Here is a 20,018-nt window from a genome sequence, read left to right on the forward strand (position 1 = left end):
AATGGCGTAGTAAAAAAGTGTTCAAAAAGTCTGATCATTGCCAAAATGGTACCGATACAAACAGCTTATTACGACCCAAAAAATGAGCCCTCATACAGACTAGTTTACAGAAAAATAAAAATATTATATGGGTCAGGGATTTTCTTTTTTAAATTAAATTTTTTTTTTTTTTAAACGTGAAGGAAACAAAAATTTGGTATTGGTGTAATCAGGCCGACGTAAGGTATCAAAATAATATGTAAGTTTGACCACAAGGTGATTGGCGAAAAAAAAGAAAACCTCAAAATTAGCATTTTTTTTCTATTTCACCACACAAAAAAATATTTTTTTTCTTTCAGAGCATACGTTATGGAAAAACAAAAGGTGTCATAACAAAGTATACACCGCCCCGCAAAAAACAAGCCTCATACGGGTCTGTAGATGGAAAAATAAGAGTTATGGCTGTTATAGGACGAGGAGGAAAAAACCAAAGACCTTATTTCGTATTATTTTGGTTGAAATTATTTTATCTATCAGGACAAGTGGATTTTCTTGAGGGACAAGTAGACTGTGTTCCGCTTTAGTCCCTTGGACAAGTAGTTTTTTAAATTTTTTTATTTCCACACCCCTGATATTATTATTGCACGGATCCTTCAACATACGATGGATTCAAGTAACGATGGTTCATTTGGAACAAAGTACCATCGTATGTTGAGGGATCACTGTTTATATATATATATATATATATATATATATATACTGTATATATATATATATAGTAAATTTGAGTAGCCGTATTAGTCCAGTGATGCAGATGCAAATCAGAAAATGTTGCAGTATCTTGTAATAGCTTTTTTTATTGGACTAACAGAATTTTGTATAGACAAGCTTTCGGGAATCCCGAAAGCTTGTCTCTACAAAATTGTGTTAGTCCAATGAAAAAGGTATTACAAGATACTGCAACATTTTCTGATTTGCATATATATATATATATATATATATATATACAGTGACCCCCCCCCCCGACCTACGATGGCCCCGACATACGATAATTTCAACATGCGATGGCCTCTCAGAGGCAGCATCAACATACGATGCTTTTGTATGTCGGGGCCATCGCATAAACGGCTATCCGGCAGCGCTGACTGCTTCAGCTGCCACCGGATAGCCGTTTACGGTGCCCCATGTGGTCCGGTGACGATCACTTACCTGTCCTCGGGGCTCCGGAGCGTCCTCTTCGGGATCCCCTGCATCGTCGGCGCTCTCCATCGTCGTCATCACGTCGCTGCGCACGCCGTCCCGTCATCCAATAGGAGCGGCGTGAGTAGCGACGTGATGGCGGCGACAGAGAGCGCGGATGCCGGGGAAGCAGAGGCCTTGCCGGATCGTCGGGGACACCCCGGGGACGCGGCGACAGCGATGGAAGGCGACATCCTGGGCAGCGGTGACGAGCCATGACGGTCCGGAGCGGCGGGGACAGGTGAGTACAACTTCCTCTAACAGTGGTCTACAACTTGCGGACCTCCAGATGTTGCAAAACTACAACTCCCAGCATGCCCGGACAGCCAACGGCTGTCCGGGCATGCTGGGTGTTGTAGTTTTGCAACATCTGGAGGTCTACAGGTTGTAGACCATTGTCCTATACTTTATATTGCACGGATCCCTCAACATGCAATGGTTTCAACAAACGATGGTCCATTTGGAACGGATTACCATCGTATGTTGAGGGACCACTGTATATATATATATATATATATATATATATATATATACATATACATACACACACTCCCCAATAGGTGGCACCAGAGAGCTTTTACTTCTAGGAGAGAGCTACTTTGCATATCTCGTTTCCTCACAGTTCCCACTGAAGCATGAATGGCCCATATACAATGGTCTCACTACAATATATGGCGTTTTTCTTTCCAGAACAATCACAGGAATAACTGGTCATACCGCACTATGTGAACCCAGCCATAAACCATTACTACCCCCTGTTCTTCAGAAATTGCTCAATTTCCCCCGTTAGCACGTACACCACGCTCAACATACGTCACTAGCCGTGAGTGACAGGTAAATCAGCCAATCCCCGCTCTCCACCGCTGGCCCGAACTTGCCAGACGACACTTCTAGAGCGCAGCCCCTCTCCACCAATCAGAGGCCGCCCTGAGGCTCGTCACTCATAGGCCAGAATAACGTTATACAGAGTACGGGGACGCGGTGGCCCCGCCCCTCCGCGGCGTTACATTGTAGCAGCGTCCCTGCTGTCAGGGGCAGCAGTCAGCTGGAGTGCTGCCTGTCATTGCTGGAGTGCTGCTTGTCATTGCTGGGTGCAGGAGAGTTGCCGCTTCATAGACTCGCCATCCTGCTGGGGGCAACTCTACCCGCTGTACGCTCCTCTATCTCGGCAGGATGCCCCTGGCACGCAGCTTATCAGTCACCTCCCTGAACGGGCTGGATGATTGGGACGATGACCTGGACCTGGACAACTCTGTGCTGTTCGAGGTGGCATGGGAAGTGGCTAATAAAGGTGAGTGGACACCTATCAGCTGACATGTGCCCCTGCCTGCAGTTCTGGGCTTCTCTTTGGCATAAAATAGCTTTTATTGTGTAAATAGAATAGGATCATAGTACTGACCTGCTGACCCATCACCTAGGACAGTGGTCTCCAAACTGCAGCCCTCCAGATGTTGCCAAACTACAACTCCCAGCATGCCCGGACAGCCGTTGGCTGTCCGGGCATGCTGGGAGTTGTAGTTTTGCAACATCTGGAGAGCGGCACTTTGAAGACCACATAGGGCTTATGTCTTATCTGGTCAGATCTTCAGCAGATGTTTGATGACCTTGGGATCTCATCCATTGGTGATAAAGGGCAAATAGCCTTTGCCATCTCTCCAATCTGCAACCCTGTCCTTGGTCCAATGGTCCCTATGGGTTGGACAGTCACATTATGGAGCCTTAGGGTCTGTGCGCGCCATTCTTAGGGTCTGGATGACCCTGGAGGGCAGAGGTTATTGATTTGCCTAAGGGTCAATAGCAGACGATGCTGCACCATTGGTGAGAGCGATGGGGAAAAAAAAATGGCCTGGCATCATCATCATCCTCATCCTGCCCTCCTTCATGATGTCACACAGACAAGAGCTGCAGGCAGGTGCAGGAGAGGGCACCTATATATACAATTACGTATAGATGTATACCGCCTCCATCCTGCTCAGTGGAAATAGAAATATGGAGAGTTGATGGTTATCTGATGGGATCTATAGGTGGTTGGCAGCACGTTGTAGGTCATGGGGATCTGATGGGATCTATAGGTGGTTGGCAGCACGTTTTAGGTCATCGGGATCTGATGGGATCTATAGGTGGTTGACAGCACGTTGTAGGTGATGGGATCTATAGGTGGTTGGCAGCACGTTGTAGGTCATGGGGATCTGATGGGATCTATAGGTGGTTGGCAGAATGTTGTAGGTCATGGTGATCTGATGGGATCTATAGGTGGTTGGCAGCATATTGTAGGTCATGGTGATCTGATGAGATCTATAGGTGGTTGGCAGCACGTTGTAGGTCATCAGGATCTGATGGGATCTATAGGTGGTTGGCAGCACGTTGTAGGTCATGGGGATCTGATGGGATCTATAGGTGGTTGGCAGCACGTTGTAGGTTATCGTGTAGGGCTCCACAGACCTGCAGACCTATCACCGGCATCCCCTACAGTTCTATTGAACCACATTTCATGATGTTATAGATCCTGTCAAGTAGAAACACACAGGCTTGGGGTTTTGCAGCCGTATCGCATATAAATTAAGGGAGACAGTGGGGAATAGGCAAAGCAAACAGCTGTGCTGTATAGGGGAATGATCCTACAGCTGTACTGTATACTAGAATGATCCCAGAGCTATCCTGTATAGTAGAATGGTCCTACAGCTGATAGTAGAATGATCCCACAGCTGTACTGTATAGGGGAATGATCCCACAGCTGTACTGTATAGTAGGATGATCTTACAGCTGTACTGTATACTAGAATGATCCCAGAGCTATCCTGTATAGTAGAATGGTCCTACAGCTGATAGTAGAATGATCCCACAGCTGTACTGTATAGTAGGATGACCCCACAGCTGTACTGTATAGTAGGATGATCCCACAGCTGTACTGTATAGTAGGATGACCCCACAGCTGTACTGTATAGTAGGATGACCCCACAGCTGTACTGTATAGTAGAATGGTCCTACAGCTGTACTGTATAGTAGGATGATCCCACAGCTGTGCTGTATAGTAGAATGATCTTACAGCTGTACTGTATAGTAGGATGATCCCACAGCTGTACTGTATAGTAGGATGATCCCACAGCTGTGCTGTATAGTAGAATGATCTTACAGCTGTACTGTATAGTAGGATGATCCCACAGCTGTACTGTATAGTAGGATGATCTTACAGCTGTACTGTATAGTAGGATGACCCCACAGCTGTACTGTATAGTAGAATGGTCCTACAGCTGTACTGTATAGTAGGATGATCCCACAGCTGTACTGTATAGTAGGATGATCCCACAGCTGTACTGTATAGAAGGATGATCTTACAGCTGTACTGTATAGTAGGATGACCCCACAGCTGTACTGTATAGTAGAATGGTCCTACAGCTGTACTGTATAGTAGGATGATCCCACAGCTGTACTGTATAGTAGGATGATCCCACAGCTGTACTGTATAGAAGGATGATCCAGCAGCAGCTGTACTGTATAGAAGGATGATCCAGCAGCAGCTGTACTGTATAGAAGGATGATCCAGCAGCAGCTGTACTGTATAGAAGGATGATCCAGCAGCAGCTGTACTGTATAGAAGGATGATCCAGCAGCAGCTGTACTGTATAGAAGGATGATCCAGCAGCAGCTGTACTGTATAGAAGGATGATCCAGCAGCAGCTGTACTGTATAGAAGGATGATCCAGCAGCAGCTGTACTGTATAGAAGGATGATCCAGCAGCAGCTGTACTGTATAGAAGGATGATCCCGCAGCTGTACTGTATAGAAGCATGATCCCGCAGCTGTACTGTATAGTTGGATGATCCCGCAGCTGTACTGTATAGTTGGATGATCCCGCAGCTGTACTGTATAGAAGGATGATCCCGCAGCTGTACTGTATAGTTGGATGATCCCGCAGCTGTACTGTATAGAAGCATGATCCCGCAGCTGTACTGTATAGAAGGATGATCCCGCAGCTGTACTGTATAGTTGGATGATCCCGCAGCTGTACTGTATAGAAGGATGATCCCGCAGCTGTACTGTATAGAAGCATGATCCCGCAGCTGTACTGTATAGAAGCATGATCCCGCAGCTGTACTGTATAGAAGGATGATCCCGCAGCTGTACTGTATAGTAGGATGATCCCGCAGCTGTACTGTATAGAAGCATGATCCCGCAGCTGTACTGTATAGTAGGATGATCCCGCAGCTGTACTGTATAGTAGGATGATCTTACAGTTTCGGTTCCGTTCTTGCAGGCTGTAAACGGATGAAAAACTGTTTAAAAAAAATCCCATTCATGTCAATGGGATTTTTTTACAGTCCGTTTACATCCGTTTGTACCCGTCTGCACTCATTTCCGTTTTTCTTCCGTCAAAAAAACCCGGAAAACTATGGAAAATGGATGAGCCTTTAATGGCATCCCTTTGCATCAGTTTTTTCAATCCGTTTTTTGATCCGTTTTTACTTCTGAGCATGCTCAGAACAAAAAATGTTTTTGGTTTATTAACTGAACAATAACTGATACAAATGGATAACATCCGTTTGTATCCGTTATTGTCCGTTTTTTTTTTTAAAGTTTGTTTTTTGACCGGAGAAAAACGGGACGGTTTTAGACGGCCGTGTGAACTAGGGCTGCACGATATATTGCAAAAGCAATTGAATCGCGATTTGTACTTTTTCCGATATGGCAATACGGCCCCCCGGGAAAACATGCGATTATCTGCTCAGGCTGGCTCCCGTGGTGGGGGCCGGCCAGAGCAGGTAAAAACTAATTTAAATACTAAAAGTCAATGTTTCCCAACCAGGGTGCCTCCAGTTGTTGCAAAACTACAACTCTTAGCATGCCCGGACCGGCAAAGGCTCTCCGGGCATGCTGGGAGTAGTAGTTTCACAACAGCTGGAGGCACCCTGCTAGCTAGGGCGCAGGGTGAAAAAAAAAAAAAAAAAAACTTCTGCTCACCTAGTGCCGGTCCCTGCAGTTTCGTCTCCGTGCGCTCCGGAGTTTCTCTCTTCTTAGTACAGTAGGACCTTTCCCTTTTCAGCCAATCACTGGCCGCAGTGGTGTCACGTGTCAAGCCAATGATTGGCTGATGGGGAAAGGTCTTGTACTGCAGCAATACACTAGATTTCCCGGGTCCCGCAGAGGATTTGAAATCCGCCCGGGAAACCCAGTGTAGTGCTGCAGTACAAGAATGGGGGGGAAGATTTGACAAGGGGGAGATGTGAAATAGGCGGTGGGCATAAAATGGGTGGATAGATGTGAAATGGAGGCGATTGGACATGAAATGGGGGGATTTCACCATTTTTATTATATCATATCGCAATCACAATATTTAGGCCCAAAATCGCAATCGCACATTTTCCCCCATATCGTGCAGCCCTAGTGTGAACGCAGACTAACTAGTGTTTGAACACAATGTAATAAACATTTGCGTAAAACTTTTGATAAATATTTTGCATACAGATATGTCACAGAGGAGATGTGGGCTCAGGCAGCCCAGTCATGTTCCTCTGGAGCAGTGTTTCCCAACCAGGGTGCCACCAACTGTTGCAGCACTACAACTCCCAGCATGCCTGGACAGCCTTTGGCTGTCCAGGCATGCTGGGAGTTGTAGTGTTGCAACAGTTGGAGGCACCCTGGTTGCGAAACACTTCTCTGTGGTGATCAGACTTGAGGCTGTGTCCACAGTGGGTATAGCAATGTCATTCACATGAGAATGTGTGTTTCTTGATGCAGTGCCAGCTCCATGAGCTCACAGAGCACGACGTCTAGGCCTGACACATGCCATTGTACGGTATCCTGGCAGGGAAGTAATATTGTTTGCAGAGCAGGACTTGGTTGTAGCATGTTCTGTAATAAATCGGTAGGTGTGCTAAGCCCCAGGTAGGTACATGTCCTGAGCATGCATAACCCTCATTGGTAATGTCAGGATGTCCCCTCACCCCCTGGATATACTGACATAATTACTTTGATTTATTGGGAAATCATGACGCAAGTTTTTTTTTTTTTTTTTTTTTCAGGATGTCCCTTTTTGAGTTGAAGCTGCAAAGGTTTTTAGCTGTTATTGTTAGAACAGTGTTTCCAAACCAGTGTGCCTCCAGCTGTCCGGGAATGCTGGGAATTGTAGTTTTGCAACAGGTGGAGGCACCCTGGTTGGGAAACACTGTGTTGGAAGGTCACAGCTGTGGAATGAGACCCTTTAACTTAGGACAAGGATAGGGATTTAGGAAGTCACGTGACCTTCAAAAAGTTTCCCATCAACATGTTGAAAACTATTAGAATGAAAAAGCCTCTTAAAATGACCCCCCGAGCACTTTACATTAGAGAACTGGGATCCCACAGGACTGGATGTAAAACTTGTGGAAGCGGGCGGTCACAGAACATACAGCGGGTCCCACAAAATCCTGGCCAGTCCTGGAAACTTCTGAAGTGGCGCAAGGGGGTTCTGGTGAAGTGGCGCAAGGGGGTTCTGGTGAAGTGGCGCAAGGGGGTTCTGGTGAAGTGGCGCAAGGGGGTTCTGGTGAAGTGGCGCAAGGGGGTTCTGGTGAAGTGGCGCAAGGGGGTTCTGGTGAAGTGGCGCAAGGGGGTTCTGGTGAAGTGGCGCAAGGGGGTTCTGGTGAAGTGGCGCAAGGGGGTTCTGGTGAAGGGGCGCAAGGGGGTTCTGGTGAAGGGGCGCAAGGGGGTTCTGGTGAAGGGGCGCAAGGGCATCTGGTGAAGGGTTGCAAGGGGGTCTGGGGAAGGGGGGGGTAATATCTCTAAAAGCTGTGACAAAATGTTTGCAGGAATGGGCAGGATTGGACACACATGTTGGGGAAGTGAAACACGCACCATGCGGGAGCAGGCAGTAATGGTCAGAAATCCAGCGGGAACAGGACTAAGAAAACAGTCCTAGGGCTCTAATTCACATAGCTCCCGAACTCTGTCTATGATTTTAGGCTTCTCTTATCGTCTAGGTCTCTAAACTGTGTGCCTCAAGAGGTTGCAAAAGTGCAACTCCCAGCATGTCCCGACAGCCATTGGCATGCTGAGAGTTTGCAACATCTGGAGGTCCATAGTTTGGAGACCACTGTCTTAAGGGAACACATCATCCAGCATGCCCAATCCTTCTCTTTCCTAGTGCCAGTAGACACAGGACAGCCCCATATCTAATATGTCACTTTGAAGGGATGTTCCTATTTCATAAAGGAAGGGTAGATGGCAAGGATCACTTTTTGACTAGTTTGGATCCCAGAGGTCAGATCACCATCAATCTATAGTAAGAAGGGGCTACAGTACTGGTTCAGAACGGAGCTCGGCAATGTTAGAAAGCCTCATAGAGAATGAATGGAACGCTGACTGCACACAGACGCTGCCCTCCAGTCATTCAGGGACAATTGTTCTCCCAGCAGGCTGACCCCCAATGATTAGTTCGCTATCCTGTGTATAGGGGTAACCTTTGATGTTGGGAATATCCCTTTAATGAGCTTTTTTTCATGTTGGAATAATTTTAATTTTTTGGTTTCTCTAGTGACTAATAATAAGAAATAATCGTCTTTGAAGCTAAACTATATGGAACATTATCCGGTCTAATTGATCTGGAGACAAATGTCTGTTTTCTCCTTGAGACTTGACATTTCCATCTTCTGAACTCGATGGAAACATCAATCCCGTAGATTATTTCTGTCGGTTGCTATAGTTTTGCCAAGATATCTTTGTGCCTCCAGATATCCTCTGCCCCCACTGACACCAAACAGGAGTGGATATTTTTGGAACAACATTCAGATTATTTCTGCCACAAATGATCTGCATGTGAATTCATTCGGGGTGAACAGGGTGATGTGGAGGAGGAGATACACGGCATAGATTTCCCTCCTACAAACTGACAGCTGGTTCAGCGACAATAAACCCAATACAAAGGGTTAAAGTGCAGGTGAACTGCATAAAAACATGTATCGTTCACCTGAATTGGTGCCTGTGTTCAAGGTTTGAAACTAGAGATGAGCGAACTTACAGTAAATTTGATTCATCACAAACTTCTCGGCTCAGCAGTTGACTTTTCCTGCATAAATTAGTTCAGCTTTCAGTTGCTCCTGTGGGCTGAAAAAGGTGGATACAGTCCTAAGAGACTCTTTCCTAGGACTGTATCCACCTTTTCCAGCCCACCGGAGCACCTGACGGCTGAACTAATTTACGCAGGATAAGTCATCAAATGCCGAGCCGAGAAGTTCGTGGCGAATCGAATTTACTGTAAGTTCGCTCATCTCTATTTGAAACATATCCCCTCTGTGACCCCCTGCCATCTCCTGCATGGCGTCCCGGCTCTCCTCGTTCACCGAGAGGGGGTCAACATGCTCACTCTATGCATCTCTATCGGAGAACCAGAGACACATAAGGGCTGTACTCGTGTATCTCCAGCTCTCCCATAGAGATGCATGGAGGGGATGTTTTCACCCCCTCTCAGTGCACAAGTAGAGATGGGGGTACAATGCAAGAGATTGCGGAAGGTCACAGAGGTCAAACCCTTGCTATCAGACACACCAGTGGATATGGAATATGTTTTTCAAAACCAGTACCCCTTTAATCACTTTCTTTGCGCAATGGAGGTGGGACCTAGCATACGCAGTATCCCTGCCTCCAATATGCCCGCCCACATTGTGCTCACATGGGCGAATGGGAGTCTCGATAATATTTATGAAGTGGAGGGGCATATCTGAGCAGAGGGCATGGAGGCAGGGATGCTGGATATGCCAGCTAATAATTGTATATCTCTCATGGCACCGGTCCAGGTGAGTAATACAGGATTTTAATCCGGTTTCCCTGCACTGCAACTCCTGTTCATTGGGTTTAGTGTGGGTGAACCCGCTGTCAGGTTACTTTTTAACATAACCAATATAATGAGCCAAATGTTTAATGTATTACGAGCAGTGACTTCCCCACAATAGCGGTTATCGATCCTGAGACATTCCAGAACAGTCTCTAATACACATCACTCACAAGGTCTCGGCTATACTTCCATTGTTTGCCAAGCTGAAGATGGAAAATGCTGTTCACTAAGGAAAGTTCACTTGTGATTGATCCAGAGGTTTCATGGCCAGAAACAGGAGAAGATCCACTGAAAAAAAGAAATGGTAATATGCTAAATATATTAGGTGGTCATAAATATCAGATTCCCATCTGAAATAAACAGTTCTATGGGTTAAGTCCCACATCACAGAAAAATTGTTTAAAATATTTTGGGGTTAGGGCCCGTTCACACTGCTGGCGTATTATGATAAAGGGAGCTCCATTGGGGTATATTCACACTGCTGGCGTATTATGATAAAGGGAGCTCCATCGGTCAGTCTGTCTGCTCAACTCCTGAAAAATACTGGACACCTGACTGCCCCTTCAAGTAATGGGATCTGTTTTGAACTGACAGTGTAAATTGGGCTATATTCACACTGCTGTTGTGCTCTGACCCTGAGGATTTATTTTTTATTTTGGGTCTATTCACACGTACAGTATTCTGCGCAGATTTGATGCGCAGGATTTCAAGCCGTGTTCAGTCATTCAGTTTACGTTGAAATTTGCAGCAGAAAATCCTGCGCCTCAAATCTGCGCAGAATGCTGTACGTGTGAATAGACCATTAATCTTCAAAAATCTTACTGGGCCACATATATTGAGATTGGTACAGATCCACCAGATATAATACAGAATGTTTAGGACAATTGAGGTCATAAGGCAGGGCAGGAAAAGATACCTAAAAGTAGACCTAACCTATCTGATGTGTCAGTGTGCCAACTAGCCATGCTGGTGTTCACTTATGTCTCCGTCACGTAGCTCACGTAGCATCGCTATTCACCCTCAGGCTATTTGTGTAATAGTACATCTATCTAATGTTTCCAACTGCAGTCGAGTGGGTGAATAATATCTGTAATCTAGGTTTGCCCCATATACTTAGTCCCACGTGTATAATAGGCCAGTGTCTCCTGAAAATCCCTACATACTCTGTAAATAAAATGCTTGTGATCCAGATTGTGTCCTGACCTTAGGCCTCACCTTTTTAATCCTAATGGTGATACGAACACTCCCAAGATAGCTGTACTGTCTCTATATTCTATAGACTCTATAGTCTCTACCCTTTGCTGTCTGCATTATCCATGGTGGGATCACTAGGCCATATTCCAGTGGTATTATATTATGGGATGTCCTAGGCTGGACACTACTCCATGAAGGCTTAACTTGTCGTTCCTGGACACAAATGCAAATATTTTAATCGGGTACCCTGTAACCATCTGCAATTTATTGCACAGTAAGGGTCTGTTCACATGGCGGAATTTCCACAATGCCGCAGAAATTTAGTTCAGCAAAGCTTACGGAATTCCGCCATTAATTCTGTGTTCTCAGAACACAGAATACTGCCAAAAAGTCAAGCCCCATTGATTTCAAAGGAGTTCTGCCGAAGAATACGGAAAGCAGAATTTTCGTGGCGGAATGCCAGCTGCAGAAATTCTTCTGTCTGAATGGGACTGCGGAACCTATTTAAGTTAGTAGACAGTAAATTACGGTGGAATTTCTGCCGTGTGAACATACCCTCAAGGGGGGGGGGGGGGGGGTCATACAGGTACTTTCATGTAAAATAAAAAAAAAATCTCACAATGGTAAAAGTAAAAAATCATATTAACCTTTTTATCATCCATGCCTGGTATGATGCCTTCCATGGGGAGGGGGGGCAGTAAGACGCTATTTAAAAAAAATCTAAATATATAAAACTCAATGTGTGTGTGTGTATGTTCCAGCATCACGTCCAAACGGCTAAAGATATTAAAATTAAACTTGGCACACATGTTACTTATATGTCAACAACAGACATAGGATAGGTGATTTAACCCTTACTTACCCCCATTTGCCAGGGGCGGGGTTTATGTTTCATGCCCCATACAAGTCAATGGGAAATATATGTTACAGCATAAATTCCAAAAGGCTGGAGATATTTAGATATTACTTGGTCACATGTTACTTATATGTCCACTTAAAACATAGGATAGGTGATTTAACCCTTAACTACCCCCATTTGTGAGGGTTGGGGTTTTTGTTTAAAGTCCCATGCGAATCAATGGGAAATGTATGTTCCAACATAACTTCCGTACGGCTGGAGATATTTCAATACCTGGTACACATATTATGGGTCGGGATATGAGGACGGGATGGGAGGTCGGGATATGACAACAATATATGAGGACGGAATATGAAGTCAAAAGCTTCCTCCTTTGTATATTTTCCTTCCCAACAAGGATTAGGAAGGAAAAACCGGGCAACGCCGGGTACTCGGCTAGTAAAAAAATAAATCCTTGGCCAAACAGCCCATTTTTTTTTTTTTTAGACACATTGACTGAGATTTTTTAAAACCTGTGAAGAAAATATGACCGGAAAAGATGACCAGTTGCCCATAGCAACCCTTCAGATTGCTTCTTTCTTTTAATTTTTATTTTTTTTTATTTTTTTTAAAAGGTCTATGGAAAATGAAAGAAACGATCTGAGTGGTTGCTATGGGCAACTGGTCAACCTTTCCTCTACACAGGTTTTGATAAATCTCCCCCAATAAATTTAAAATGCAAACTGAAGCAACTTTACTGTGTAGGAAAATGTAAAATACAGCTCTGTCTTTTAGTTTCTACAGCCTCCTATACAGACACTGTTTCCATGGTAACAGACCTCAAACAAATGTTGTGTAGCGTTATCCTGCCGTCTCGCTCATCTGCCTTGTCTTTACATACATTTATTATGTGGTAATTTAGCTGTAAGTAGAGCATATATAGAAGGTAATGTGACTGCAGGACTATACTACAGAGTTTGTTGTCTGTTACCCCAGAGAGGCCTAGTCTGCATAGGAGACTGGAAACGTTTTAATTGGGGATCGACCGATTATCGGTTTGGCCGATAATCACGATTTTGGGCATTATCGGTATCGGCAATTACCTTGCCGATAATCCGATAATGCACCGCGACCACCGACCCACCACAACACCGCACCGCATCGCACCCCCCACAGCACCGCCCCGGCCCCATTGCCTTACCCATCCCCGCTTTTATAATTACCTGTTCCCGGGGCCCGGGGTCCACGCTACTTCTGGCTCCTGCTGCGTCCTGCATGTTACGCTGTGTGCAATGACGAGTGACGTGATGCAACGTCACCGTCGGTGCGCACTGTGACAGCTCAGGAGGACGCCACCGGAGCCAGATGTAGAGTGGACCCCGGGCCCCAGGAACAGGTAATTACAAAACTGGGGATGGGTAAGGCAATGGGGCCGGGGCCGTGCGGTGGGGGGTGTGGGGCAGTAGGGTGCGCGGGGCGGTGGGGGGGTCGCAGTGGCGGTAATAGGGCTCAGGAGGACCCCCGGACAGGCAGGGGGAGAGAAGCGGGTGGCGGCGGCGGTCTATGGCACCGCAAAAGCCGCTGCAGTTCATTGATTTAAAGCGCTCGCTTTAAATCAATGATCTGCAGCGGTGTCGCGGGGGGATAAATAGCCGATAACTTATACCGGAATATCGGTATAAGTTATCGGCTATCGGCCCTAACCTCCACAGATTATCGGTATCGGCCCTAAAAAAACCCGATATCGGTCGATCCCTAGTTTTAATGAAGACCTATTGCAAAGTTGTTTCACTTTTCATTGCATATGCGGTGAGAGAAATAAAAAAAATAAAAAGTGTGTGCAAAGATGGACATAACCTTTAAAGTATACCTGTCACTTAAAAAAAAAAAGCTAACTTTTATTGGTAGGTCGGGGTCTAAATGTTCAGACCCCGACCAATTGTTAAAATAAGCGAAGAGAATAGCGTGACTGACTGAGGCAATCCCATAGACTTACACTGTATGTCCCAGCTAGTTCTAGCTATCGGTTTCGGTTTGAACACCCAGACCCCGATTGATCAAAACTGTCTCTACAACATTTCAAAATTATCTTTTTTTAAAGGGACAAGTGCCCATTTAAAGCATTACTGTAATAAAAAAAAAAAAAAAAACTTTTGACTTTTTGTCGAAAGTTTTGACCAGTGGGGGTCTCATTGCTGAGACCCTGTCCTGTTGTTAGCTATAACCAGGAAAAGTGTGCGACAGACTGCTCGATCCGACTGACTGCAGGAGATGGGTTCCATAGACCTCCGTTAGGCCTCGTCCACACGGCGAACATTTTATCAGCAAAATTTTGCTGCAAATTTCCGCTTGCAGCAGCGTCCCATTGTTTGCAGACTGCGGAATGTCCGCAGCAGAATTCCGCCTGTGTAAAGTACGTCCACTGCTGAAGATGAACTAGCTTAAAGGGGTACTCCGGTGTAAAACTTTTTTTGTAAATTACTTCTATTAAAAAATCTTTACCCTTCCAGTACTTATTAGCTGCCATATACTACAGAGAAAATTATTTTCTTTGGGAATTTCTTTTTTGTCTTGTCCACAGTGCTCTCTGCTGACACCTGATACCCGTATCAGGAACTGTCCAGAGCAGGGGAAATCCCCATAGCAAACCTATGCTTCTCTTGACAGCAGAGAGCACTGTGGACAAGAAAAAAAAGAAATTCAAAAAGAAAAGAAATTCCTCTGCAACATACAGCTGCTAATAAGTGCTGAAAGGATTAAAATTTTTAAAAAGAAGTAATTTACCAATCTATTTAACTTTCTGGCACTAATTCATTGAAAATGTTTTTCACCGGAGTACCCCTTTAATATGGCATCCTGTAGTGTTGTCTGCTATGTAACAATCACTCTCTATACAAGAGGATTCAATGGCAATAACTGAATTTTGCTAAAAGAACGGAGACTCCTTTATATTGGACAGTAAAGGAGATTATAGAATTATTTTATTGGTTCGGGTATGGAAATGTATATGTACACAGTGAACTGGTCACACTTCTATTTGCTTAGACTTTCTCACCCTGCACTTTGTTTAACTGAGCGTCAATGAGCCGTGCAGGGTTGTATATACAGGACAATACAATAAAATGTATACTGTACTATGTTTCTTTCAAGGGAAGTGATCCAGGCAGCCGGCAGCTGCCGTGTAAAAGTGACAAGTATCCTACCGTATGACACAGAAAACTATTGTAAAAAGAGGACGCCTTGTAAAAGTGTTTTATTTTTTTTTTTTTCTGCTATATTGCATGGAAATAGGATACAAAAATCAGAGGCAGACTTCTACAGGATGGGAATATTGATTTATAGGGGTATTCCAGGAAAAAACTTGTTTTTTTTAAATTTTTTTTATATCAACTGGCTCCAGAAAGTTAAACAGATTTGTAAGTTACTTCTAACTTGCAATCCTTCCAATAATTATCAGCTGAGAAAGTTGAGTTGTTCTTTTCTGTCTGGCAACAGTGCTCTCTGCTGACATCTCTGCTTGTCTCGGGAACTGCACAGAGTAGAAGAGGTTTGCTATGGGGATTTGCTTCTACTCTGGACAGTTCCCGAGACAGGTGTCATCAGAAAGGACTTAGACAGAAAAGAACAACTCAACTTCAGCAGCTCAAAAGTACTGAAAGGATTAAGATTTTTTAATAGCAGTAATTTACATATCTGTTTTACTTTCTGGAGCCAGTTGATGTATGAAAAAAAGTTTCTTCCTGCAGTACCCCTTTATAGGGTTTTGACTAGGGATCGACTGATAATCGGTTTGCCCGATATTATCGGACGATATTCAAGATTTTGGGCGTTATCGGCAATTACCTTGCCGATAATCCGATAATGCCCCACACCGCCCCCACCATACCGCGCCGCACCGCCCCACGTCGCACCCCCACCACACCGCCCCGGCCCCATTGCCTCCCCCATCCCTGGTTTTATAATTACCTGTTCCCGGGGGCCGGGGTCCACGCTACTCCGGGCTCCTGCTGCGTCCTGCGTTACACTGTGCGCAATGACGAGTGACGTGACGCAACATCACCGTCAGTGCGCACAGTGACAGCTCAGGAGGACGCCACCGGAGCCAGATGTAGAGTGGACCCCGGGAACAGGTAATTATAAAACCGGGGATGGGGGAGGCAATGGGGCCGGTGCGGCGGTGGGGGGCGCGGAGCAGTGCCGCAGTAAGGGAGGGGGGGGGGGGGATGGGGGCGGTGGAGGTGATAGGACTCAGGAGGACCCCCGGACAGGCAGGGGGGAGAAGCGGGTGGCGGCACTGGTCTATGGCACCGCAAAGGCCGCTGCAGTTCATTGATTTAAAGCGCCTGCTTTAAATCAATGATCTGCAGCGGTGTAGTGGGGGGGGATAAATAGCCGATAACTTATACCGGAATATCGGCATAAGTTATCGGCTATCGGCCCTAACCTCCACAGATTATCGGTATCGGCCCTAAAAAAACCGATATCGATTGATCCCTAGTTTTGACTAATTCTGCTTCCTTATTGCCAAAACAGCACCAACCCTGTCCACTGGTTATGTTTGATATTGCAGCTCGGCTTCATTTAAGTGAATGGGAGTGAGTTGTAGTAGTGCACACACACTCCCTATTACCAACGCCTGTAGGAATTGGAAGACCAACATCTAAAGTGTATGACCAGCCTCAGTTTTCCATTGCCTTATGAGGTTAGGAAAACTATATAATTTTTAGGCAATGCTTTAGTTTTGGAATACTTCTACTTCCCCCCACAGCCAAGTGGACAGGGGCATCACTGTACTGGAAATCTGCACTGTGGCGCCTCCTTTTTATGATAAGCAGGGGTCCCATAGGTAAGACCCCCACTGATCATCCTGAGTTGATGCCTTAAGCTGTTGTAGGCTATCATTATAGATGGGATATGTCCATAGAGAAGTGTACGAAGCCGTCTGTGAGGACAAGTGTCATATAAATAGAAAAATGGCTGTCTTTTACCTCAGTTCAAAGTCTTTCTTCTGACTGAATCAATTTTAGCAGCTTTTATATTGGCGGTAGGATTCTTGTGTTCTGTGATGTGAGCCCTATTCTACTAAGGTGTGGAAGCCCTTTAAAGGGGTTATCCAGGAATAGAAAAACAGAGCTAATTTCTTTCAAAAACAGCTCCCTGTCTCCAGGTTGGGTGTGGTATTACAACTTTGCTCCATTCACTTCAGTGGAACTGAGCTGCTGAACCACACCCAGCCTGGAGACAGATGGGGAGCTTTTTTTTTGACAGAAATTAGCTTTTTTATTTTTTTATTTTTATTATACAGTGATCCCTCAACTTACAATGTCCTCAACATACAATGTTTTTTTTTTTTCTGGACCATTGTAACTTGAAACCAGACTCAACATACAATGCTACGGACAGTCCAGATCTGTGAAACGTGTCACAACTGGAGAAACTGACCAATCAGTATGGGCATTTTACTGGTAAAACCACTGTATTACTGAAGTGCATGCACTTGACTGGTGTCTGGTAGCGCCTCCTACAGTACAGGGAGGAACTACAAGTTCTGTACTACTCCTTACCTGAGCAAGGGTTAGCTGCTCCTTTGGACACCAAGTAAGGGCGGCTCCATTTGGGACACTGTATGTACTGTATAGGACCCTGAAGAAGATCCTGTCCTCTACATAAACCATTGTTTCCCAACCAGTGTGCCTCCAGCTGTTGCAAAGCTACAACTCCCAGCATGCCCGGACAGCCAACGGCTGTCCGGGCATGCTAGGAGTTGTAGTTTTGCAACAGCTGGAGGCACACTGGTTGGGAAACACTGACATAGACAGTGATTTACAGCTCCCAGCTGATCTTTCTTACTTTTATATCTAAGGACTTGTTTTAGTGGTTTATTCCATGATAATACAAGATAATACAAGCTGCTAACTTGTATTATCATGGAATAAACCACTGTTTACACTTTTGAACTCTCCGTGTGCTGCGGCATCCTTCCTAGATGTCTGAATTGCCTTGACCGGGGCTCCAATCGCTGCTTGCACCGCTATCACATCATTGTGGGACGTGCTGCTCTAATTCTCCTGTGCTGTAAGGACTTGTTTTTATCTATATTAGTTATCTACTTATTTGTCTTTAATCTTCACTTTTTCCTATTTTTGGATGACATTTTGGGGGCTTCAGAACCAATTACCAGGTTTCCATAGAGTTCTGGTCTCAACATACAATGGTCTCAACATACAATGGTCGTCCTGGAACCAATTAATATTGTAACTTGAGGGACCACTGTATATTCCTGGATAACCTCTTTAAAGGGGTATTCCAAGAAAAAACTTTTTTATATATATATCAACTGGCTCCAGAAAGTTAAACAGATTTGTAAATTACTTCTATTAAAATATCTTAATCCTGAGTACTTATGAGCTTCTGAAGTTAAGGTTGTTCTTTTCTGTCTAAGTGCTCTCTGAGGACACCTGTCTCGGGAAACGCCCAGTTTAGAAGAGGTTTACTATGGGGATTTGCTTCTAAACTGGGCGGTTCCCGAGACACGTGTCATCAGAGATTACTTAGACAGAAAAGAACAACCTTAATCCTTTCAGTACTTATGAGCTTCTGAAGTTAAGATTTTTTAATAGACGTAATTTACAAATCTGTTTAACTTTTTGGAGCCAGTTGATATATAAAAAAAAAAAAAAGTGTTTTCCTGGAATACCCCTTTAATTCTAGGGAGTTTCATCAGTTGCTGGAGTGTGTGTCTCTGTGACTATATGTGGCCGGAGCTGTTCACACCGATATAGCTGAACAGGGGACCTTGTTCAAGGCTGCATATTTCCGGCGTCTTATAGGTCATGTTACATACTTTATGAATGCTTCAAATTGCCACGGGAGGAAGCAGGAGCCTGCACGTCTGCTTTATAGTGTTGTCTTAGATAAGGAATAAATTCAAGACTATTAAGAAATTCCAGTTGGCTTCTTCTGAAGTTTCCAGTGTTCGTCTTCCCAGCTCATGAAGTGTAGATGTATCATGATGATATGCCATCACTGTGGGATAAGTGGGGGGGCTGACCTAGGAGACCCTTGCATATAGCTATATTTTCCAGTACAGTGGGGCCCCTGGTCATTTGGCTGTGGGGGGAACTGTAGTCGGAACAAGTGCATTTGTGCAGGGAAAGTCAAGGAGGCCTAGAGCTAAATCTCGCCTGATGAAAGGGACATTAATTCCCTGAAACGCGTTGCGTGTATGCTAAATAAATGTTTAAACTTACCGGAGAGTCGTCCATATCCATTACACAGCAGCGCGACATCCAGCTTCCAGTTTCCCACTCCTTGATGTCTAGAGCTAAATCTGTCCTGTAACCCTTTGTTCTAAGGACAGGTGCAGGTCCCTGAGGTTGTGGTCATTAAGTGATGGCACATCCTAGTACAGTGGTCCCTCAAGTTACAATAGTCGTCCCAGAACCAATTAATATTGTATGTTGAGACCAGAACTCTATGGAAACCTGGTAATTGGTTCTGAAGCCACCAAAATGTCATCCAAAAATAGGAAAAAGTGATGATTAAACATAAGTAGATAAGTAATATAGATAAAGCAAATCCTTACATATAAAAGTAAGAAATATCTGCTGTTAGCTGTAATCACTGTCTATGTCAGTGTTTCCAAAGCAGGGAGCCTCCAGCTGTTGCAAAACTACAACTCCCAGCATGCCCGGACAGCCTTTGGCTGTCCGGGCATACTGGGAGTCGTAGTTTTGCAACAGCTGGGGGCACCCTGCTTGGGAAACACTGGTCTATGTAGAGGACAGGAGCTTCTTCAGGGTCCTGTACAGAACACACAATGTCCTAAAAAAGTAACATGGAGTCACCCTCACCTGGTGTCCAAAGGAGCAGGTAACCCTGGTACAGGTAAAGTGTACAGAACATGTAATACCTCCCTGTACTGTAGGGGGCGCTACCAGACATCAGTCAGTGCATGCACTTCAGT

General features: G+C 45.0%; 1 protein-coding gene across 1 annotated transcript in view; it reads left to right on the forward strand.

Annotated features, from left to right (window-relative positions):
• Positions 1–2,173: 2,173 nt before the first annotated feature.
• The window catches only part of LOC130316719 (glycogen [starch] synthase, muscle-like), a 37,001-nt gene continuing 19,156 nt past the window's right edge, over positions 2,174–20,018 (forward strand). Inside the window, exon 1 of the mRNA XM_056552806.1 lies at positions 2,174–2,509. Coding sequence (XP_056408781.1) covers positions 2,392–2,509 — 118 coding nt within the window. The 5' untranslated portion in view covers positions 2,174–2,391. The remainder of the gene's footprint in view (positions 2,510–20,018) is intronic.

The sequence above is a fragment of the Hyla sarda genome, unplaced genomic scaffold, assembly GCF_029499605.1.
Source record: "Hyla sarda isolate aHylSar1 unplaced genomic scaffold, aHylSar1.hap1 scaffold_1948, whole genome shotgun sequence".
Classification (NCBI taxonomy): Eukaryota; Metazoa; Chordata; class Amphibia; order Anura; family Hylidae; genus Hyla; species Hyla sarda.